The following is a 26,159-nucleotide window of genomic DNA, read 5'->3' on the forward strand; positions in this document are numbered from 1 at the left end:
CCAATATAAATTATGTTTTTTACACAAATATACATTTTTTATTAATATCTATATGAGTTTTTATAAGAGTTTTATATGACCACAGGAGTATTTTTTAATTTTGAAAAAAATGGATGTTTCGAAAAAAATTTTCCACAATTTTTTATTTTTACTGTTTGTCTATTGGTGTTTGACCTTTTTTAAATAGTTAAGGTAAGGTCACATTAGGCAAATAATTGCTCCTGCGACCGGCAGTATGCGCAAGTAAGCGTAAATAATGCATTGAAATTTATGCACACTTGCTCTCAGTAAGCACACACTGCCGGTGGCTGTAGCAAATATTTGCCTAATGACCAAACCTTTAGAACTTATAAAAAAAAAAAAACGGAAAAACACTCATATTTTGATGCAAAATATGAAAATAACTTAATTTTTTAACATTGACCTTGATTTTATCTGTAACTACTCGATTAATATCGAATGTTTTTAATTGATCGGAAAGCTGATTATGTTATCTGTCGAACAAAAAAGTAATTTCGTGAATATTCGCATTTGGTTCATATAAAAATTACTGTGAGATTAAAATCGCTTAAGGGACACGGGCTAACTTCAACCGATCGCCGTAATAGCCTGTTTATATTATAGTTTTTTTCTGGGTTAACTTTCTTTATAGGATTTATTTGACATAAACGCAATGGAATTGACAGATAAAATCCAGTGGGTTTACTAAATCCGATTATATGAAAATGTACAATAAAACTTCATATTTAATGAGAAGTTGTACTTTCATTAGCAAGCCCATGTTTCAAAAGCTTTTTGACGTTTTCGATATTCGATAAAATATCTAAATGGACAAACGAACGGACTCCGATAGGCATATCGACTCCTACATCCAGCATTAATTTTGGTATATTATACCTTTTAAGCTAAAACCAAATGTTAAAGCCATACCCTCGCAGTGGTAATTGTACACCTAAAATGTTTAATATTAGTTTTGGATAACTTTATACGTCCTTGCAAATTCTTTAGTTTGGACAACTATCACATTGCGTTACCTATTCTTTCAGATTCATTAATTTTTATAAAAGTGAAATAAGTTTAATTTTCAAGTTCAAGTCAAGACTTCTTGGATTATCTGGCTCTTATTTAGAAATTATGTTGCGTAGTTCTAGGACCATTGCACAGTGGATGCGCCCAACGACAAAAATCAAAAAATCATGTATTTCCAATTCACTAAGAAACATTGATAAAAATTTCAAATCGATATATTATCAAGAAGTATTTTTGTCATACCTTCCTATGTAAGTGCCACCACTGTGCATTGTTTCGATGTCTTATTAACTTGGTGATCAACCTGAAGTTATTATACTCTATCCAAATAGCAGAACGACACTCTTGGTCATTGTAAAAACGAAAAAAATACAATTACACTTTTTTAAACGATTATTTCAATTGTTCTTTAAATAGTCTTATCCAAGTTATTATGAAATTAAGTTTATATTTTATTGTCGTTATCTTGTAAATAAAACTTGTAATTTTAATTTGTGTTTTGTTCTACATAAATAAACAACTTCTGTAGCTGTTTGCATTATCATAATTTCTTAGAAGCCATAAATATATTGCCTTGAAAGTTTCAAATCCATGGAAACTTGTTTAGGTTTATATCCAAGGCAAGAAATTGCCAGAAAACAGGTGTTGCTAATATTTATCTAATAGCAATGGGCGCTACGCTTTTGTTGTTGCCCTTAATGGCTGCAAGTGAAACAAGCATTAAATTTGGTACTATTTGAGACCTTTAAAAAAACACAGACATTTTATTTCGTGGTTTTATGAAAAATATGGCAATAAAACAATATGTATATTTGCATAATAAAGCGTACTATGACTTTGCAATTGTTTACGGGTATTGTACACGTTATTGTTTTGTATTCGATTACAAATGTTTCAGTTGTCATTGCTTGTTTTCACAGATTAAAAGCTTTCAATTGGAAAATCAATTTCTATTCGCATTTGTCGAAAGCGTTCAGTTGCCAGGGTAATTAATATCAACGGAAATGAATTCATCGAACGCTCATACATACCTCACAGCCTTCCTCATCCCAACGGAATTTGCAATTGTCCCGTTGGTTACATTTTAAATCGGCTGCTATGCAGGTGGCATCTTCACAATCATATTCATTTTCTGCACATGCTGTAATGCAAAATAAAATCACTTTAAATTAATCATTTTCAAATAAAATTGCAATTAAAATTTAATTTCCTTCCAAGTTTTTTTTATAATTGTAATTGATACGCTATGAATGAATATATTTTTTTTCTTTTTTCACTTTGAGAGTAACATTCAATCTTCATAACCAATTCATTACCAGTTAAGTGATTTTCATAAATATGTACGTACGTATGTACGTAGTTGTGCAGGTTATATTAACTTTGTTATCTTTAGCCTATTTGCCACTTAACTGAGCAGCAGTTGCAACGTTGTGTTTCAAAGTCATCATTGAACCATATCAAAAGTTCTCTTCTGTAGTTGTTCACTTCAAAACACACATCGTTCGACGCTTTGCACAACAGAATAGAAAATTGTGTCTTCTCCATTGATTTTCCAATAGCGATTGAAACACACTCACTCATGCACTCAATAGTTCCGTCAATAAGTACCCAAGGGTAAAGCATACTTACTCCCACTTCCACGATCCCGAAAGGCCGTATACAAAATGGAAAATGTTGAATTGACGGCCTGTTGCTCGGCATAAAACCTCATATGCAAAATATTGGATTCCGATGTAATACCCTCACCGGCAGACCCACAAAAATTTTTCACTCTGTAAAAAAACGGAAAAAAGAAAATAAAAAACAAATATGAATAGTGTTCATGGTCAGTGAGAAGAAAAGAGTGAGTGGATTATTTCCAATCAGTTCAACATGCAAATGCTTGTATACGAATCCGAATGTTGCATTACTAGTTCACGGTCTCCAGGGACAAAGGGTCAAATCCAACCATAAGAAAAGTGTGGAGTGACGGGCGAACAGAAACAGCGATTGAATGATATGCAGATTCTCATATAAATACAATTACATTCGAAACCAATTGCTGCAGTTTGAGCAACAGTTCGACGGCAATGCCTACTCGTTGTTTATTCGCTTGTACATCAATCACTGCAGCGATAAAGCCTCATTCAATTCCTTTGGGGGGACATTTAAAGTTGTCAGTCCTATTTCAGCCATAGTTTCGAAATGAAGTGCCACTTGGCTGGCATGAATCCAAAATGGTTTTAGAATGGATTCTTGATAACTTTGCATTGAATTTGATTAAATGTTGATGTATGTGCCTAATATTTAACATTGGCTTGTATAGAATAAAAATTGGTACAATTATTACCATTGAACAGAATAATCTGAAATTCTTCGGTTTTTTTTGAGGATCTCCGTTAGCATTTTTTTAAAACATGCAGGTGTTATTGGAATTAATACTATAATGTAGAAAAAATCTTAAAGATTTCCAGAGTAAGTATAGAAAGTCTATTGAAAAACTTCGGTTGAGCATCTGCAAACACAAAACAAATGGCGAGATCGGAAACTATAGCCTTTGCCTTGGGAAGCATAGCTTTTCCCACTAATAAATAAAATTGTATAAAAAATTAAAGCAATGGCAATGGCGGAATATTTTGAAACACATTAGAGATTATAATTACAAATTAATAATGCTCACCTCCCGCTTGTTTTTATTAATACAAGTATTGCGGTGTACCGTCAATGTGGTTTTTGGATCCATTTTATCTTATATAAAAGACAATGTGTGTATTAGGGTTATAACTTTTTAGCAAGTTTTGCAAACATCAAAAATACCACCGCATAGTCGTGTAGAACATGAAAAACAACTATGAAATACAGTGTCATTTTTTCTCTATCGCGAAAAAAGTTTCCGCACCAAATGCATTGAAATTCAGTAATGCATTATTTAATTTTATTTGTTATGATGACATATACGCTTTTCGTAATAATTTATTAATAGTTTTAATCTAATTTAAAATCAATATCATCGCTTTTTTGAAAATCTTGCTAACGTATCGGTTTGAAAATGAATTTGCAATGGTGGCTGTGTCTCCCACCTAAGGTTATCATATGGAACTAATGTACGATGGCACATAAAAAGTCCCTAGAAGATTTGGATCGAAACAATTCATGTTTAGATTTCAGACAAACACTTCCAGCAGATGAAATAAATGCATGCCTCACGTCAACAGTTCCTTGGCGGTATGCTAAAATTGCATGTCGACACCAATATTTCTGAAGATTTTTTATTTGTAGTCACTTGCAGATCCCGACTAATTAACGATGCAAGAAAAATATAAATGACTTACGAAAAGGTAACATAAAAATGTTTCAAGGGTCAGCAACGCGTACCAGGTCTTCTAGTCTATTTTCTAAACTGATTCTGATTCAATATGAAGGCCAAATTCGAAGGATATCAATGTTGATTCTGCATAAACAAATGTATTAACTAAAATTCTTGGCAGGTACAACAGAAAAGGTCTAGAAGGAGCTGTTGCAAAAACGCGTACAACAATAACTTGAATATCAAAAAATAAACTGGTTCCACCCACATTATGGTTTTGAGTAATATGTACTATGTAATAATTGCCGTTGGTCTCTTGAATAATTTGTTACAATAAACACAATCCACCCCATGATATGTTTACAAAAAAAAAAAAAAAAAATAATAATAAAATAAAAAAAGAAGAGCAACAGAAAATCATCGAACAACAACTGTTTGAGTTTGAGTGCAAAATGTCGTGATACGACTGTTTGCAGAGTCAATTTAATGGAATCGATGATTGCAACCTCTGCTGGTTGATGCCACATCGTAAAAAAATTAAAATCATTTAATTTCACTTTTCACCCTGGAGAGCGAAAACCAAACTTTTCAACGCCTTAAAATTGTGCAAATATCATTTCGGTATTTTCAATACTCACCTGAGAGGCATCACTGTTTGTTCAGGGAAAATATCCAGGAAATTCACGTCACAGTCATTGGGTTTTGATAATTTGAAATCTATAAATTTCACTTGGATCTGTTTCAGACAACGTCAATGAAAATGGAGATTGGGATTGAGAGGAGAAAACAAGAAAAATATTAGCATACAAATCAATAAGGATTTGGGGATTTTTAGTTTCATACTGGCTATGTCTGTGTGTGCATGTTTATGTAGTTATTATGATTGAGTGTACGAATTTATCTCTGCTCATGTATGAGTGTGTAAAATATGAAAAATAATAAATGAAATTGAAAAGTGAATTCAAAAATGAATTCAATTTGATGACTATGGAGATTGTCACATTCGATTGCTACGAAAGCAAAGGACTTACCTTCCATTTCTCTTGCACCTGAATACGCCACATACAATCTAAGGCAATTTTATTGGCAGCTACGGTATCTTTGATCTCCTGTGGTATATCGGTACTGTTAACAAACCCCTCATCACCTCCCTTTTCGATGGTGCAATTTAAATCCGTACTGGGTGCTGCCACAAATATAAGATACCAAAAACACATGAAACCATATGTGATAATATTTTAAATAACAAAAACATACATATACTATAATATATGTATTTTAACAATAAAATAAATTGGAAATAAGTGAATAGATGTGTGTGGAAATAAAAAATAAAAATGCAAATTTATATAAATTTCTTTGCATTAGTCTATCTATCATTGAGTGAATGGCATTTCCAATGAATTGAGGGAATTACTTTTGATCGTTTTGTTGATTTGCCATTATTTGTCAAGACTTTTTGAAAATGTAGACGTTAGACAATTGTTTCTGGCTGCAAACATTCATAACAGATACACACACATGTGTGCATGTGTATTTGAGTGTTGATATGTTGCCCAGAGAATTGAGTTGATAAAGTACCCAATAAAATATGTTCCACTCAGTGCTTATGGTTTTTTAAGTGACTGGCATTTGTAAATTGTCAACTACCATATGCATGTTGATATGGATATTTTTATGGACCTGTAGTTATTCTAAAAAGGGCACACACATACATAAATTTACACTCAGTTTCATATAATGTAAACAACAAAAACTTGTTTTAAAGAGACACAAAATAATCCTTGGGAGATTATACAAATGTTTAAATGAGACAAACATGTTTGACAACTTACCGTCACGTGTTCTGTCTAGAAATTCATATACAGCGGTAAAACCCGAGTATTCTATACTCTCATCAGAATGGAAATGCAGCCACAGATATCTTTCCTTTGACGTTATCTCTGGCGGAAAATCTGTTCCACAGAATTTTCCTATCAGATTTGAAAATCCATATTGTCCATCACGAATCTGAAAGAAGATGAATACAATAAAAAATCGTTGTCGTATTTGAAAATAAAGAGAAATGAATATCTGACCATTTAGAAGAAGGCCGAAATATTCACGAAAAATTATAAAACCCCAAAGACGTGAACTATGACCGCACATTCTTCAACAAGCATTAAATTATCAATAATTTTGATATGTAGTAAAAATAATAGTAATCAGATCGTTATGCAGTAAAAAATTATTTCGGTAGCTCTCTTTATGAATAGATTTACGTTCTCTACAATCTTTTGCTTTCGGGATACCACGCACTTTGATCTCTTCCTTTGGTTAATAATTGGAATTGACATTATTAGTTGTCAAAAATATACGTCGTATACTCTACAAAATAATATAACGTATACGCATACTAAGACGAAACGTGCTTCAGAAAGATTATTTTAAAAGTTCGAATAACTTGTAAATTCTTTTCTCCAATTGTTCTATTTCCATAATCAAACTTTGTGTAGCAAGTTCTAATACATGTTTCTAACAAATTCAGTTTTAATAAAATAAAGTTTATTTTCTAGTCCCAATTGTGTTCTACAATAAGATATATTAAAAGGATTTGAGCTAATCCTTTTACTTAAAATACACTCACTGACAAAGGAGACATGGCATTTTGCTTCAGTTTTTAGATATTCAACAAGAAACACAATCCTTTGAAAGGTTAGGTCAAACGAAAACATTACGCCGTTTTACTTCAAGTATTTCTTGACCCACTCAACGAATGCAAAGATGACAACTTTGTGTGAAGACGCTTTAGCTGCTTCATTTGAACCGGTAATCATATCTTCAACAACCACTCCACTTGATTTCTTCAGTTCAAAGCGAAACTTTAAATAGTCTAAATTTGCAAGTGGCAATGGCAAAAAGGAAAATCTTCTTATTTTTAACGAAACTTGGCTAACAAATATGGTCGTAAAACGTTTGAAATGTTAGCATTTTACACACAAATAAACAACAAACAAACTGAAATGGAAGAAGCTACATTATGACAAAACAAGTCTACAATAATTTTATTACGCCAACTTTGGTAGCCCCATTCATGGTATACGGAAACAGTAACCGGTCACTGAAATTGAACTTTGCAACAATGTATGTATATAGACTAAGTTACATCTAAATAGGCAAGGTAAACTCACACGATATTAAAAGATGAAATTTGACAGTGTTCCCTATAAGCCTAATTCTGCACCACAAGAAGCATTGTTTTTTAAGTCTATTAATAGATGCAAGCAAACCATTTTGTTGAATTTAAAAGTTGAAAAGAAAAACTTTACAAAAACTCAAAACTGGTACTTGTGTTATTATATCCTGAGCCTTATGGCTAATTAGTATACACATGTTGGCCACATGTTGTGAACCAGAAATCTCCTTACCGAAGATTGCAGACATGTGTCAATCTCTTGATATCTTCTTCTTCTTTATTCCAATTAACTCATTGAGAATCATCATTGGCAATATCCTTAATTTCAAAGCCTGACCTTTTCTTCTCTAACCCCGCGGCTTGGCGACAAATCTCATCTTGTTCCGTACGCAAAGTATGACCAAATTATTGATATTTGCATCTTATTATGAAGATAGGCATTGGTTGGTGGCGATTTTTTGAAGAAGTTTGCGATTTTACGCATCTTGAAGATTTTAGTCACGTTTTCCAACGTTGAATTGGACACTAAAAATTTCAACGGAATCAGCTGTTCTTCGACTTTTCACGTTTTGTGTGAACGGGAAATATCCCTGTCAAATACATATTGCAAAGATCTATATTTATTCGGAACGCCCACAATTGTCAAGATAAAAGTTCCAAAAAGTCCTTTTTCCGGTATGTCCATTAGGGTTATGACTTTTTGACATTTTCATCCAAAAATGATTTCCTGTTGTGAGAATGAATGAACTTTTCCTATTAATCCCTAATATAACATTCATTCCTTTTTTTTATAAAAAGGGTGCGAACAAATCACATTGAAAAAAAATTAAAAAAATTTTATGAAATGAAAAAAAAAAATCTCAAGAAATTACACTTTGCGACACTGAAAATGCAAACAACTTATTATGGGCATTTTCTGAAAGTACATATTAAGACTACAAAAACCCCAGTTGGGTTTTGCATTGTTAGATCGGGTTTGGATTTTACAGCCTTATCTAAACCGAGCTAAATCGACCCTTTTTTCCATTGTTCGAGGCTGTATCTCAAAAACTAAAAAGAATTTTAATTTGTGGTCTTCAGCAATATTATAGCCCTAAAGTAATAAAAAAACAAACAGATTAACTAAGAAAAACTGCACCTAACGTGTGAAAATCGATAAAATATTTGAATGTCTACATAATTTCAAAGTAACCTTTCGCAAAATTTTCCAAATAATGTGCTCGCATTTTTTCAGAACATTCTGAAACTCTAAAATACTTATTTCATGTTGTTTATTCGATATTTCATTGTATACTTTCTACAAAATATATATTTCAAGCAATGTTCACACTGCCTGTTTATTTTCATATTTGGGATTTGAATGCATTGTTGGTATATTTATCAAATTGTATTTGAAAAAATATGCTAGAAACAGCTTGATAGAGGTATTTTGCAAGAATGGAATGATTTGAAGACTTGTGAATAACATTCCAGCGGCTTTTTTTTCCAAAGATAAGTCAACGAATTATGTAACAGTTTTGGAGATATGGTGTGAAATGTACAAAATAATGGAGTTTTCAGATATATCATTCATTTTGAGGCAATAAATGCTGTTTTTCGAGTTGAGTATTTCTCCAAATATTTTCATCATGCTCTTATATACAAGTTTGCTTCAGAGATTTAAACAAGATTGGAATTGGTTTCAGAGATATTGCCTCGATTTGCTGTAAAAAGTCAGTATTTAGCCATGTTTAGAAAAGGCCATAAAATCTAAACCCGACCTAACAACACAAACCCAAATACGGTTTTAGTCTTCTGTGTCTGTACTTTCATAAAATCCGCATTAGAAATTGTTTGCACACAATTAACTTGAAAATGTTGCACAGTGTTATTTCCTGATGCACGAATGATTGGCATTTTACCTATTAATGACTAAAATAACTTTGATTCCATTTAAATTTGAAAAAAGGTCCCCCACAAACCACCCAGCAAATAAAGTCATTACTAAGTAATGACTTTATTCAGTAAAATTTGGCAGTAGTAACTACTTACAAATATACTGTAAAAGGCATTATTTTTACGTGTGGATGTCATGGGAAGGAAGTACTTCCTTAAATATGATTTTTATGTACATACTTAACCACATACCGGCAGTCGAAAAGAAGCAAAAAAGCATAGTTCTATTTTTAGAAAAAATTTAGGTGAAATTATATTCAAATTCAACACTACACATTTTTTTGTTTTTTTTTTTTTCATTCGATACCTGCTAGTTTTGAACACACGAACTTCTGATTTGTAGCCAAACACACTACACACCAGGCCACTCGCACGAACAACAAGGGTTGGTTTAACTCATCCATGTACATCAACACGTTTTTGTAATTTTGTAAACGAAAAACATCCATGCCGACGCTGAGCTTTGAACACACAACTCTAGAATTTGTAGTCGGGCACACTAGCTCTGTGCCACCACACTCATTACTTAGTAAGTAAGGAAGTAACTAGTTATGTGTAAACTGTTATATATACTGCCTGATAATGCGGAGTGTAATGAGCACTCATTACCCGGTAATGCAAGAAGTAATGACATATGCTTACCAAATTTTTGCTGGGCACTTTTAATTTTTATTAAGTTATATTAAATGATATATATGTTATAATACGATGATAAAATTAGTGAGAAACAAACGGTTATGCCATTTTGGTTGTTTCGTGTGCCCCATACCTTGTTTTTAGTGAAATATCTGATTATAGTGACTTCAAACAATTTTCCAAAGTTCTGAATAATAAACACTTTAAAAGTTTTTTGTACGGGAGTTTTTTATTGAATCACGTAATAATTAAGATTTTATGCAATCTTAGGTAAGAACTTATCAAAATATCATACAAAATATCATACGAGGTTTAAAAAGTCATAACCCTATTTTCCATACTTCCGAAAACGAAAATTCGTGGAAAAGGGCTTCAATGGGTAGTTGGTATTCGATCAATCAATTGCCAAAAGTCCAGATCTTACAAAAACTATGATTTCAGAATCAAACTTCGACGAAATGTAATAGTGAATAATTCATCAATGTCGATTCTCGGTCGATTTCTATACAAAATGATGGACTGTTAATAGGGAATCTGGCGAATTAAAATTGATCCATTGATTACATGTTTTTATTCTATTAAGTGTGTCAATATATTCTTGAAGAACATAGATGATTTTTCCAATTTCATCTCATACTTCCTCTAATTTGTCACATCCACGAAAAATGGTAAGTGAAACAAACACCCGCAAATTAAATTTATCTTTAGAATAGATCATTCATTCATTATTCTTTAGAATAGATCACTAACCATTGACTGTATTCCTGCAAACCAAATAAACAGTTGTCTTCTAGGAATAAGCCTTAAAATGCACATGGTGCTATTTACCACCATTCCGTTTAGATTATGTACCACAACTTACCTCTAAAAAGTCAAATTTGCAGTCCTCCTTTTCTTCTATGTGAAATGAATTGCGAAAATCCAGCCGAATTATCTGTCCCTTTTGTGCTGCAAAGATATAAAACGTACGATGTTAGAGAATATGAGTTTTGTTAAGCAAGATTATTGTTAAAGCAGAGAGAGAAAATTCATAAAGTTTTATTGTAGATTGTCTGTGTTTGTATTCTTCTTTATTTCTAAGTGAACATTTGCTTTTAATCTAAAACCGACATAATTTTTTTTAATTGTTTATACTTTTAAAAAGACAATTAAGCAATATTATATTTAAATAAATCCCACATTGAAGCAATAATTGAATTTAATTCTTATGCTGCTTTATTTTGATTCTTCCTTAGATAAATGTTATTTAAGTGTAAATAGTTATAAAATACAAAACTTTTCTCCCCATTAATCCTGTGTTCCTTGCCGCCGTTAAGTGTTCGATTAATTAGCTACTTTACAAAGAATAAGTTTTAATTACCAAGACAAACTTAATTACAACTTTGCGCGACCTCATTTTATGCCTATATGAAATAGGTAAAAAGTGCCAAAATATGTAGTATTCGAATTCCACGTAAAAGAAAATAGTTTCTCAGGTTTTGGGGTTTCTTCAGAATTACAATTTTCATTTTGAAACTTTCTTTCTAGGCACTAATAAAAGTTTCAGTTGTTATTGTTGTTTAACGTTCGTCTTATTGTCTGTAGTTGCGAAAGTTAATATGTAGTCACATTTCAATGATTACAATATTTACTTTGTACATACATTATGTACGCACATACATACATATATACTTATGGTGATCCTTTATTGAGAATAATGTGTTCGAAACCATGGTTTAATAATAAAGGTTAGCTAAAGCTTTCTGTCAATTTAAATTTTTTTCTTTCGACTGTTCCTAAAACATCAAAACAATATACACAATCTTTGTATGTGTGTGTGATGTTTGAATAATATGCCAACAATTTTAAAAACAATTGAATTCAATGATTTTCAAAATTGGTTTTAGAACATATGTATGGAAGAAATCCTTCAGTTTATTAATGAAACAAACATTTTATCATATCCACAACTCGATTATGTGGAGAAACCGTGGCCCTTCATTCATTCTCGCGATTTTTATAAAATGCTCAAAATTGGTATTTTGTAAACAAACCCACTTGTTGCCTTTTTGTTTACTAATTTTGAAGTTTTATGAATTCAGGAAAACAAGGGTTCTATAGATTTTTTTCATTTAAATCTACCTCTTTACTTATACCAAGTTCGAAACTTTATGAAGTGATGAAATAACACGTCACGATGAAAGGGTTCACATGTGAAACGTAAACGCACATACACATACATATAATACATATGTAATATTTTATAACAATATAAACACATTAGTTTTATGATGTGCGAATAACATCTTTAACTGCTTGGGTCTCGATGGCAACAATTGTTGTAGACGCATAACCCTTACATTATAATGCCGGTAACATATGCGACGACGATTAACATTATTTCGGCAAAAATGATGTACATTCCAAAAACGGGTACCTCGAGATGTAAAATATAACATATTATTGTTAATCCATTTTCAAGAATTACCTTTTTCGATTTCAAGAAAAACATCACTGAAACAGTTATTATTTTAAAGAACAAAATTGTAACTATAACATGAGCTTTATGTTACTGAAACCTTTATATGGTGGTGGGGGAAATTAAGGGTTTAAGTTATACAACAAATGTCAGCAACCAGTATCATTTTATAAAATAGAGAGTGAAATGTCAATATATCCAATACAAAATTGTTCAAAAAGTACAAGGAAATTGCAAAAATTACAAAATCTGAACGAAAATCAACGCATTAGACAATCAGATGCCAGTGTTTCCCCCCAATGAAGTTTTGTAAAGAGAATTGCAAGTTTTGCTAGTTTGTGGAGTTCGGAAACGACCTTCTTGCACAAAATTGGAAACATAGTTCTACAGGTTCTGGTACACAACTAATTTGGTGATAATTTTCAGTATTTTTGTGCATATTCAGTCCCTTTCGTTTGGCAATGAGTTCCAATCTGCTTGCATAAGGAAAATTTTAAACTTTTTATACCCTCAGCCTTTAGGCTAAGGAGGGTATATACTAGGCCGGGGCGAATTGTATGGAAGGAAAAAAGTGATAGTGGGCGCCTGGAGTTTCTGATTCTTGGAATTGTACTGAGCAAAAAAGTCCACTACACCATATGTCTACGGTGAAAATCGAGCCCCCGGATTTTGACTTGAAATTTTTTTCAAGGATATTTTGGCCAAAACTTATCTCAGAAACTTGACCTATCCTGAAAATTTACTTTTGCGTTCTTAGTACACTCACCAAGGGCTTTCATCTCCAAAAGGAAATTTCCACCCACTGACTTTGAGTCAAATTTTGTAGCACAGTGTAATTTATCGATATTTTCCGAAAAATGTGAACTTTCTCGGGGCCATAACTGCCTGAATGAGCATTCCAATGCTTTTGCGATGTACTAGAGAGTTCTTAATTATTTTCTTGACTACAATTTTTGTCTTTGTGTTGGATCGAAAATCTCAGTGGTCTGGCTGTTACATACATGCCAAAATATCCAAAAAACCTTGAAAAGAAACTTCAAGTCAAAATCCGGGGGCTCGATTTTCACCGTAGACATATGGTCTAGTGGACTTTTTTGCTCAGTACAATCCCTATAATCAGAAAATCCAGGCGCCCGTGGTGGTGTTCAAATCGCCCCACCCTAGTAAATACACTTTGATACGACGAAAATGTGCCTCATCGAAATAATGGTTTTAGACCCCAAGTATGTTTGGACGAAATGTGTTTCAGACAATTTGGAGTCGATCTAGCCATGTCCGTCCGTCTGTCTGTCTGTCCTGCTGGCTGGAGCGCACGATAACTCTCGAACGGATGAACCGATTCGGTTCAAATTTTGGCTTTCGTAATATTTTGCCCAAACTTAGTTTAAGTTCGAAGATGAGCTACAATGGTCCACTCCTTCCAGTACCTCCCCCACAAAAGTTCGAAAATGTTCGGAAAGTTTGTGCGCACGATTACTCTTGAAGGGGGTGACCGATTTGGTCCATACTTTGTGTAGCGTAAACTTTCTATCAGAGTAATATGAGGTTCCAATATGGTCTCAATAGGTCCATTCCGTCGGGTACCTGCCACACAAAATTTCGGAGAAGTTCAGTTTAGGGCCATCTCTCGAATCGATTTGATTTTTGTTTTAACAACTTGTATTCACTACCCTCTATACGACGGTACAAGTTTCATCAAGGGCAAGTCCGTACTTCCTGAGAAAATAGCACGAAAGTTGCAAAAAGACCCCTATGACACCGTGTGAGGTGGTTGGAACGCAAGATAACTCTTGAACGGATCTGCCGATTCGGTCCAAAATATGGCCTTAGTAATATTTTGTCCAAACATAGTTTAAGTTTGAAGATAAGCCATATCGGTCCACTCCTTCAGGTACCTCCCCCACAAAAGTTCAAAAATGTTCGGAAAAATTGTTCATACGGTAACTCTTGAAGGGAATGGCCGAATTGGTCTACACTTTACACATCCTAATATATCTACCAGATATAGATCATGTTCAAATATGGACTATATTTGTCAACTCCATCCGATACCTCCCACACAAAATTTCTGATAAGTTCACGTTAAGACCTGCTCTCGAATCACTTTGATTTTTGTTGAAGCAACTTGCATTCGCTGCCTCAATTACGATGGTAAAAGTTTTTTAGGGGCAAGTCCATACTTCTTGAGCAAACAACAACCTGTGGCACCATATGTTGTGGCTGGAGATCCACTTCCATAACGGTGAATGTCGATCCATTCCTTTTAGTATATCCTCCGCAAAACTTTTGATCTTTAATCCTAATCAACATTTTTGCGGTTCAAACGCCCAAAAGTTTTAAAACCACCTAAATATATACGTATTTCGGGAAATAATTGTTTCAATGTACACAGTCTGAGGGTATATCTCTGATACTTTTTTACTTGTTTTATTATTTATACCGATCTGATCGATTTGAACAAATTGATTAAGGCAAACAGTTCATAGTGATCTACAGTCATAGGTATAATTATTTTGACAAGATCGACATTTCGTCGGTGTCATGCTTAAGTGTTCCATACGCCATTTTTGACATTTTGAGTGACAGGTACCTTTCAAACTTTTCAACCCTGCTCTTTCTGAATTTCTAGTCGGTTTTCCTTTATCTCGTATAGTTTTCGAGATATAGAAATGTCAATATGTTCCATATCCACTTTGGACGCAAAAAAATCAGCTTTTTTGTTCCATATCCACAAAGTCTGGCGTATGGAACAGAAGAACTTTGAACTTTTTTTGTTTCATATCCATACCGTTTGGCGTATGGAACAAAAAAAGACAAAAACGAATTGTTCCTCACAAAAAAATGACGGCGTTTGGAACAAAAGATTGCCAAATTTTGTCAAGTTACGAACAATGTGGCGCATGGAACAATTTATTTTAAAGGACTAGGTTTAAACACTGAAGAAAAATAGTTTTTAAATCAAGATATTTTGAAATGTTGTATTGTTATATGAAACTAAAATTTATTTTTGCTTAAATTTAACGCCTCCCGCTTAATAAAAGACATGTAAGATAATTAATATGTCAGAAAATGAATAAAAGAACGATTATTGATTTTTTTCGAATGAATTAAACGATGAAATAAGACAATAAAAATAATCAAATAAAAATTATATTTTTCGAAAGTGGAGGAGTCCACTCCTTAAATAAATGTAAAGGAAACATATAACAATGGTCCCTAAAGCATTTATTTTCTGCTGCAACTGTTTTATTGAAGCCCCTGAATTTTCAGCTCTACAGCAGCACTTCACATAACGGAGGTGGAACACAATTAAAATGTGTGTTAAAATGTGGCATAAAATGTTCCATGTGACACAAATTAGCAAAAACATGAAAAAAAGATCCTATGGAACAAATCAACAACCTTTTGCATTTATAAAAATTGGCCATAACTTCAAGACTATAACAGATATCTGACTAAAATAAACTTCTAACATAATCTTTGAGTTTAGTTAAGTAGAACTGAGCTCTTAAAGTATTGGATTTTTGCACCACATCTAGCCTGTATGGACTAAAACATTAACTTGAGTTTTCAGGCAAATGGCGTATGGAGCACTTAAGCATGACACAAACGATTTGTCTTAAGAGGCATATGATTATTGTCAGTATTTATAAAACGGGATAAAAATTAATGTACCAAAGAAATTCCAGCTCTATTTCTGATTAGGTAGGCGGACGTTTAAATAGGGAGGCAAAAGCAAAACGGCATACGTATTTTGACACGTCAGAATTATATTACTTTTGGTACTTAACCGTACTTTTTGGTATCAAAATTAATTGATTTATGATTATTTAAGTGAGGAGTATTACCCAGATGGCTTCACTTCATTATTACAAAACGCATTGACAGCATTGCAAAATTTACTGATCGCTACCAATATCGCTTTTCAGTTTTTTTAATTATGATTTTTCTAGTGAAAACCGAACTCTTTAAGCATCGAATATTCTCATGTAAATAAGATTGACGCTCACTTTTCGGATTTCCGAACATTTTTGAACTTTTGGGGGGAGGTACTTGAATGAGTGGACCGATATGTCTTATCTTCGAACTTAAACTAAGATCAGACAAAATATTATGAAGGCCAAATTTTGGACCGAATCGGCAGAGATTTATCTTGCGCTCCAACCACTACACACGGTGTTATAGGGGTTTTTTGCATCTTTCAGGCGATTTTTTGACCAAACTTGTACCGTCGTATGGGGAGCAGTGAATACAAATGGTTACAACAAAAGTCAAGCGATTCGAGAGCAGGTGCTAAACTGAACTTTTCCGAAATTATGTGTTGGAGGAACCCGAACCAATTGAGTCAATATTGCAACCTCATCTAAGTCTGGTACAAATTTCACGATGTGCAAACTATGGACCAAATCGGTTACTCCCTTAAAGAGCTATCGTGCGCACAAATTTTCTGAACATTTTGTATTGTATGTACCCTCGTTAGCATAACTGCTGAGAGTATTACTCCAGAAATCGACTTTCTGAAGTTTAAGTGTACATTATGAATTATTCCCATTATAGGGAAATATTTTGAGATTATGGGGTGATAAATTATTTTTTTTTTGCTTCTTAGATTGATTATTTCAAACCAATTAAATTCTATATACATATGTAAATTCATTTTTGTATGTTAACAGATTTATATTAAAAAATCTAAGGGTGTGCTAATAATATGACCCATTAAACGTTGTGTGTCTTCAAAATAAAACTTTTATTTTCAAACAACCGCGGATGATACAATTTATAATACATCGTAGGGAAGGATTTTGAATACGAAAATGTTACAATTTACCCCAACAAAACTCTTAGCTAGCTGAAGTCATTTTGCCCCAAGGAGGAGTGCTAATTAGTTATAATAATTAGAATTAATTAGTCGGATTGGAATAACGATACATTTAATATTGATAATTTGTACAGTGTTCACCATCGTATTTTTAGTAGTAAAATTGGGTGTAGTCTGTGAATATTTTATTGTCGAATCTTTAGTATTTTTGAGCCTCTACCACGGTTGACCTCAGTCCCTCCTAAAATTCAATATCTTATGGATGTACAAACATAAAAAATTAAAAAAAAAAATGAAAATTAACTTTCGACTGATTTCGAATTTATGATTTGATAGGATCGTAGTATCTTATGTTTATTGTTCCTCAACAAATGTCCCAAAATCCTACATGTGCTTGCATGAGGTGTGCAATGCATTGTCATGGCGCTGGTATGTTATCGTGACGGGGAGTGCTTTTTAAGCAATTGATTGATGTTGCAGTTTTTCGATGTCCAGATAAAAGACACAGAGCATGCAGTGCGGGAACGTGTAGATTCGTAGATCTCGGCCTTAGATGTTTGCGATGATCGTCAAGATTATGTTAAAATCATTCGCATTTTCTTTCATAATGTCTAAGTACATGAATGTCGAAGAACTTCCAAAATAACTCAGAAATTCCAAAGTACCAACAAGTAATAAAAGATTTATAGAATGATTAGATTACGTCATCCTCTGCTTCCTCCAACATCAAAATACAATCCAGCATTTAAAATGTAAATTCTGTTTGTAAAGTGTTGTTCACTTTTAACTGCCGCAGTAGCAAAAGTGCTATTTGATAGACATATGTATGTATGAATGTGTGCACACATATACATATGTATATGCACTGCAGTATTTCGCATGCCATATATTAACGAAGTTTTACAAATGGCATCATCGCAATGTAAAATGTTGTAACATATGTATGTAACTGCTTAACTAACAGCACTAAAGTTCTACGTCAGCGGCAATGTTCCAGCCAATATTTGGAATCCACATAAACTCGAAGGCAGGGTATTCACAGATTTCATCTACACATCAAAACGGGACGAGACACATTCAAAATTTATTGTCCTTCTACTCCACCTTCATTTGTTAAAAGCCCCCCTCACATGGGAATCGTACCATTCCTAAGTCAAACAATGAATATCAATAAACGCTGTCAATGTATCAAGGGACGAATGACGGATATGTTAGCTATTCTATTGAATATATTGATTTATGGTCTATTCAATTTTCACCGCTATATTACAACGTGGATGTCGCCAACTTGGCTAAGCTACTTTTGAACACAATTCAAATATGTTACTCGAAACTTTTTTAATAAAACATAAAAAATGGTAATAATTCTTCATTTGTTGTGTCGTCAGCGGTAGTGTTTGTAGGCGCTGAAGTTTTTGTTGTTCATCCAATAATGAATTTGGACAAGGCTTTATATTTGTTTAGAAGAAGAAAAGGAACTGTCTTGACTCCCTCTTGCTATCATGGTAACTTGCTGGTAATGGTGTTGTCAAATTTGTCGTCCTGCTTTTAAATGATTTATATGCAAATTGATATCGACGTTAGTCCTACAGATTATCATAACCTAATGAGATTTTATGACAACTCAGTGCCGATATCAACATTTGATTGATTTTTAATTAATGAGAACACGTCATGCATTTGTGCAAATTGTAATTACATCAAAAAGCTGACGTTTACATTTCACTTGTGCCGATACGATGATTTGTGAAAAGGTGTGAAATCTCACGTAATGCGGGTCATTGATCATTAAGCCTTTAATGGCTGTAATAAACGAACATAGGAATGGCATAAGATGTATGATTGAATTCTGTTATTAAAGGTTATTACATTTTCAAAATTATTATTGATTTGAATTCAATGTTTATTTATCCAAAAAAGTATGAGATATATCTGCATATGATATTACAGCAAGTAAGTTTTTAGTTATTATTATAATATACATATAAACATGTTTACGAAATAGAAATTCCAAATATGTAAGGAAAATTTAAGGATTAAAATTTGATTATTCAAAAATAATCAAGTTTAATTCAGCAATTTTCAATTTGATAATTTACAATATTGAGCAATAAAGCATTGAGGGACTTCTATACACTCACGTATCCTGGGATATCGTGAGTTCCTGACTTTGTTAAAATAATTATTATTTAATCTTTTTATGAAATCAATGAACAATTCATATCCCGTTTCTTCCAGTAGCATAATTGTTGGATATTGCCAGTATTTATTATGTATCATCTTCAGACATTTGTTTTGTATAACCTGGAGCTTCCTAAGGCGAGTTATTGCTGATCTGTACCAAATTGTGGATGCGTAAGAGATAAGGTTCTTGTTTTTCAGGCTTAGACTAGATCGCTTGTTAAGAAATGGCCATAAAGCACGAAAAGCTTTTATTGCTTTCTGACAGGATAATGTGATATGTTTTTGGAAGGTGAGCTTTTTATCTAGCGTGACTCCAAGGTAGTTTACTTCATCAACTATATTAATCACATTTCCGTTAAAGAGTTGTTGACGTCTCGGTAATCTTTTTGGTGATTTATTGAAACAATGTGAAGTTATTTTGCAGGCACAACGGCCACACTGTGTCAAAAGCCTTCTCAATATCAAGGAAGATTAAGCTAGTTAATTTTCTCCTGCTTTTATTAACAATTATTCTCTTTTTGATACGGTTAATCTGATGGGTTGTGCTGTGCTCTCGACGAAATCCGAATTGATTTTCAGAAATGATATTTGAGTCAGATGCAAAATCCGAAATTCTAGCATGTACTGCTTTTTCAAATAATTTACCCAGATTGCTCAAGAGGCTAATTGGTCTGTAGCTGGTTGGGATTTTAGGAGGTTTGTTTGGTTTAGCTACAACAATGACTTTTACGTTTTTGAAAACTGAAGGAAAGTAATTCAGTAGAATGCAGCTATTAAATAGTATAACCAAGAGTCCTGTAGCATTAGCCGGAAGATTTTTTAAATGTATATTGTGGACTTTATCGAAGCCTGGCGCTTTTGATGACTTGAATTGGGAAATAGTATCTGATAATTCATTAAACGTTATGTACTTAACATTTCTTGTACACGGGGGCATAGATTTTAAGTTTGTCGATGTTATATTTACGATATGATCTATTGAGTGAGTGTACGTTGGAGTAAGCTCATGGGATTTTTTAAACGTTTCAGCTAGTAACTCAGCCTTTTCGAGATTCGTAATTAATTCTTTAGATCCGGAACTCAGGGTTGGGATTTTAAGTTTTCCTTTACACCTTAGTGAACGGCTGATTTTCCAGAAACGCTTGTCACCTGGTCTCATATTTTCCAGAAGTATGGACCATTTCCAGTTCCTATGAAAATTTAGTTTCTTGTCTATATGTTTAGTGAGAAATTTGGTGCACTGACCATAAAAGTTAGATTCAAAAGTGTTGTGTGATCGAATTTGTTTTCTTTTGAACCTCTTTCTCTGACTAATCATATAGATTACATCCTGAAGGATTTCATTGCCGCGATGAATATTGCGTAAAGGGGTTGAAAGATTTCTGGCTGTATGTGAAAGATTGACGAATTTGTAAAGCTCTTTGTCGATGGTATGTTTGCTTGTATAGTTATCATGCGCCAAATCAATGCTATTTGCAATAGTAGTTTTAAAAGTTCTCCAATTTGTGTGCTTGTATGAATAATATTCCTTAATAAATTGAGTATGCAACGCAGAGTCGGCCGTTATTGAAATGGATATATTACACAGAATAATATCAACTGTGGATGGCTTAGTATTTGGGCGATGTGAATATAAAGTTGGAGTGCTTAGGTAGTAAACAAAAAAGTTATGTAATTGTTGAAAGTTGTTAAGTACATTGCCGGCAGCGTTATTGCGAATGCAGTTCCCAGATGAATGTTTTGCGTTCAGATCTGCGAGGAGTATAAAATCCGCATTGTCTGGCTTAAGCGTTTTAATATCATGTGAAAATGCTCATGTGAATCTCGGGAAATATGTAGTTGTGACTTTGACTAATGACAATTTCAATAGAAAGGTTTTCAATAGATATGGTGTTAATTGTTGTTAGTAGGGTATGGCAGACGTCTTTGCGAACCAGTATAGCTACACATATGACATAATTTTCGAAAAATTGTCTATGATGGTCTTTATAAAAAGTTTCATTTAAACCAGCAATATGAATATTGTGTTGTTTCAAAATATGTTCAAATTGTACCATATTTGAATATGAAGTAATACCGTTTGGATTCCAATGTAAAATGTTTAAACTGCCACAGTTTCTATTACAAGTAGTAATTTCTATGCTTTAATAGAGACATTACTACTTGTAATTGTTGTACTTTTGATGTGCACCTGCTTAGCTCACCAAGAGCGGAGGAGAAAATATTAAAAAGTTCGTATATGTTGTACAGATCAGAACATTCATTTCTTGTCGCGTCAGCATTTCTTCCATGCCCAACGTAGGAATGATTGTTGTTTGTATAAATGTCTGCACATTAATTTCTTATCGCGTCAGCATAACTGGGATTGTAGTTGTTGTTTGGGTTCACCGATGAAACATGTTGTGTGTATTTCACACTTGCTGTGACTCCCGTGTGTCTGGGCACAGAAATCGTGGCCCTTCGCTTGTAACTTTTAGTCTTATGTCATGATATTTCTGAGTTCAGTTCTATCATACCCAGCTTGTTTACAGTTGAATCAGGAGAAGACTGGAGGGCGATTATTACATTGTGCAACATTTTTAAGGTAATCTTGTGCAAACAATTTGAACTGAGGATTTTTGGAAAGTACAAACCCAAACGACAAAAACCCTAATTGGGTTTTGTTGTGTCAGATCCAGCTTGGATTTTATGGCATGGTTAAATATTGACTTTTTAAAGCTTTTCGGGGCTATATCTCTGAATCTAATGTGAATCTTCTTCTGACATCTGAAGCAAATTTTTAGATAAGGGAACGAATAAAATATTTGGAGAAATAATGAACTCGAAAAACTACATTTATTGCCTCAAATTTTATTAAATTCGTGTACATTTCGCAACATATCTCCAAAACCGTTAATTTTTTCTTAATGTTTTCTTTTGGAAAAATATTCGCTGGAATGTAATACACAACTCTTTGGAACATATCATTGTTGTAAAATGCGTTTATCACGTTGTTTTCAGTATATCTTTCAACGACTATTTAACAAATACGTAAATAATGCGGTGAAATCCGAAATGGGAGAATAAACTCTTGGTGTGAACTGTAATTGAAATACGTGTTGTAAAAGATATGATCCAAAATACCGCTGAAACAACATGAAGTAAGCATTTTAGAGTTTCAAAATGTTCTGAAGAATTGCTAAGATCTTTATTTGGAATATTTTAGCTACCGGTTAATTGGTTCAACTCCCAGTAGTTTAGCTGATACTGGCCAGAATTTCAGCAATTTTATAAAACTTTCTATATTTTATCGATTTTGATGCCCTAGATGGAGTTTTTCTTTTGTGGTCTGTTCAAAAGATAAGTTTTACTAGTTTAGGGCTACAATATTGCCAAAGATAGCAAGGCCAAATTCCTAATCGTTTCTGAGATACAGGTCCGATAAATGCAAAAAACTGTAGTTTTAGCCCGGTTTAGATGAGGTCATAAAATCCGAACTGGATCTGACAGGACCAAACCCTACTAGTGTTTTTGTAGTCTCAATATGTACTCTCATAAAATGCATACTAGCAGTTTTTTTTGCATTTTCAGTGTTGCATAGAGTTATCCTTAGTTAGTGGACATTCCGACTTTTTATGCCTTTTGCACAAGTCATACAGGCTGGTTTTCTATTATAATGATCACCTCCCAGGCCATACATCAGACAGTTCCAGCACTGGGTAGGCCTTTTTTGGTTAATGTTTTTTTCCAAGTAACGATTATCTTGCAAATAGTTTTCATATTTTTAAGGTGACTTGGATTGAACGATTTTCTGTTACTGAACTTTGTCTGAACTTCAGTCACAGATGTTTGGGGGAATGTTGTATTTATTAAGATCCTCTTTAATGTCATTAACATTTACTTTTGGTAAACCATACAATAATATGGTGTATAATTTATGACCCTTTGGGTTGAAGGTGTGGAACTCAATAAGAGCTCCTTTTAGTGCTTTAATACAAAACTCATACTTCTCCTGCGATTGTGGGAAAATTTTTGTTCCGATGGATGTTTGTTTGTATAAACAGTCATCGTCGGTTATTACCTGGATTTCTCTCATACATACTCGTGAATTAGTAACAATGTGAGGAGGTAACCGATGCTTCCAACAATTAGGTAGATTAGACATCGATATCGATGAATATAACGGTCGATTTGATTTAGCTTTGGATTTGGAAAGTAATGGGTTGGGGGCTCGACGTGCCACAGGTTTGCCCCCATGGGGCTTGACCATTGTATGTAACACAATCTTCTCTCTCAGTGTTATTGAAATCACAGTACAGACAGTAATTTTGTTTTTGGTTTTCTTGGTAATTTAAAATTGCAGTCACTTTTAACGATAATACTTTGTTTAAGCGCACTGACACCCGAACCGAGTAAAGACAAAACAAGCCTCAAAATTATAGGTAATTTTTAATTAAAGGAATAAAAAATGAGAAAATAAATTGAAATAGCGAATTGGTTGGAAATTGTCCAATTGTAGCCAACTCGTTGGAAATGGCGATAAAACCTTCTAAATATAATTAAATTTGAATGAACAATTTTGGGCAGACAATAGCAAAGATACTAATTCACTAATACATTTATACTTTTGACAAATGTCTACACTTAAAGGAAATAATTTCATTGATTTTGAACCAACGTAGAGTTTCATTGAATAAATGAAAAGTTTCAATGATCTTTCTGCAATGATCTTTCTGTATTAATGCAATAAAGTAGTTGGAAGTTACAATTCTATTGTTGCTATGAAACTTTCACATTAATATTATGAAACAATAATGAAAGTTATTTTATGAAACTCAATGAAACTTCTTCATTAATACAATGAAGTCTTACGTTGGTTGAAAATCAATGACAAATTGATACAATGTAATTTTCTCTCAACCTAGGGACTGTCTTGGAATTTTCATAAACAAATCGTCGGTGTCATGCTTAAGTGTTCCATACGCCACTTGCCTGATTCGAGAAAAACTCAAGTTAATGTTTAAGGCCATACAGGATAAAAATGGTGCATTAATCCAATACTTTAAGAGCTCAGTTCTACTTACTAAACTCATAGAATATATCAATAGTTTATTTTAGTCAGATATCTGTGATAGTCTAGAAGTTATGGCCAATTTTTATAATTGAAAAAAGTTGCAGAATTGTTCCATGGAATATTTTTTTCATGTTTTTGGCAGTTTGTGTCACATGGAACACGTTTTGTCACATTTCAACCAAAACACTTTTTATCAATCGTGTTCCACCTCCCTTATATGAAGTGCTACTGTGGAGTTTAAAAATCAGGACTTTAAATGAAACATTTATTTTTCTCATATAAATACAATAAGGACCAAAATTTTAGGTTTCCTTAACACTTATTTAAGGGATTGCCTCCACTTATCACTACTTTTTTGTGGTAAAAATTTCGATCAGACAAAATGGATTGATATTTTGCATTTCTAAGGTAACATAAAAAGGGGTGATGTAGGGGATGGAAGATACCAAGGAACGGTCCTGACCGGTTTTAACATGGCAAAGCCCAGGATTTATCTTGGTCCCTCTTTCATCCCAAGTGGACACTGACCTCCCCGTGGTGTCACCTGGGGAACTGCCTTTAACACCCGTTAAAGGTAGTGAGCTAACATGTGCCGCGCGTTCACCCATAAGAACGTTAAAAACTTGGGTTTGGGCGTCGGGTTAGTAACCCTCCCCTAGAAAAAACAGCCTACTATGAAAAAACGAAAGAAAAGAAAAACAAACCCCTCTAAAGTTGACGAACCCCGCAAACGTTTTAAGGACCATGATCTGCGAATCTGCACCTGGAATGTTCGCACTCTTTATAGAGAAGGTGCAGTCTTCGCATTGGCAGACGTACTTGAAAAGTACAAGACCGATATTACTGCCATACAGGAAATACGATGGATTGGGAAAGGCGTCACAACAACACCTAAAGGTGACGCACTGTATTATAGCTGCCATGACGTAAAGCATGAGTTTGGTTGTGGATTCGTAGTTAGTCGGAGACTAAAACATCTTGTATCCAGCTTCACTCCAGTGAATGAAAGACTTGCTGCAATTCGAATAAAAGCTAAATTCTTCAACATTAGCTTTATTTGCGCTCATGCTCCCACTGAAGAAAAGGATGAACAGACCAAAGATATATTTTACGAGCGCTTAGAAGAAACATATGACCGTTGCCCTGCCCATGACATTAAAATCATTCTAGGCGATTTTAATGCCAAAATTGGAAAGGAGAATATCTTTGGCCCAACAGTCGGGAAATTCAGTCTCCACAGTGAAACATCTGACAATGGTATGAGGCTGATAGACTTTGCAGCTGCAAAAAACATGGTAGTTAGCAGTACCAGATTTAATCATCTCGATATTCATAAGGGCACCTGGCTGTCTCCAGATCAGAAAACAAGAAACCAAATTGATCATGTTGTGATAGATGGAAGACATTCATCGAGCGTGTTGGATGTACGATCGTTCCGAGGCGCAAACATTGATTCGGACCACTACCTTGTTGCAGCAAAGGTACGCACCCGCTTAAACGTAGCAAACAAAGTACGAACAGACACAACACGAAAGTTAGACATCGGTAAGCTGCAATCACAACAGATAGCCACAGCATATTCCA

The 26,159-nt window shown here is 33.6% G+C and overlaps 1 protein-coding gene across 8 annotated transcripts in view; it reads right to left on the bottom strand.

Moving 5' to 3' along the window:
* Positions 1 to 26,159, bottom strand: part of Neto (Neuropilin and tolloid-like) — a 151,448-nt gene that overhangs the window by 39,477 nt on the left and 85,812 nt on the right. For all 8 annotated transcript variants that reach the window (XR_012411853.1, XR_012411852.1, XM_073978375.1 and 5 more), the window contains 6 exons: positions 10,924 to 11,009; positions 6,151 to 6,325; positions 5,347 to 5,501; positions 4,954 to 5,051; positions 2,659 to 2,801; positions 2,061 to 2,170 (listed from right to left, as the gene is read on the bottom strand). Coding sequence is in view for 6 of the 8 variants with exons in the window: in XM_073978375.1 (XP_073834476.1) it covers positions 2,061 to 2,170; positions 2,659 to 2,801; positions 4,954 to 5,051; positions 5,347 to 5,501; positions 6,151 to 6,325; positions 10,924 to 11,009 (767 nt within the window). In the remaining 2 variants the exon portion in view is untranslated. The remainder of the gene's footprint in view (positions 1 to 2,060; positions 2,171 to 2,658; positions 2,802 to 4,953; positions 5,052 to 5,346; positions 5,502 to 6,150; positions 6,326 to 10,923; positions 11,010 to 26,159) is intronic.

This window comes from Musca autumnalis, unplaced genomic scaffold, assembly GCF_047663935.1.
Source record: "Musca autumnalis isolate F117 unplaced genomic scaffold, ASM4766393v1 scaffold_3, whole genome shotgun sequence".
Taxonomy (NCBI): domain Eukaryota; kingdom Metazoa; phylum Arthropoda; class Insecta; order Diptera; family Muscidae; genus Musca; species Musca autumnalis.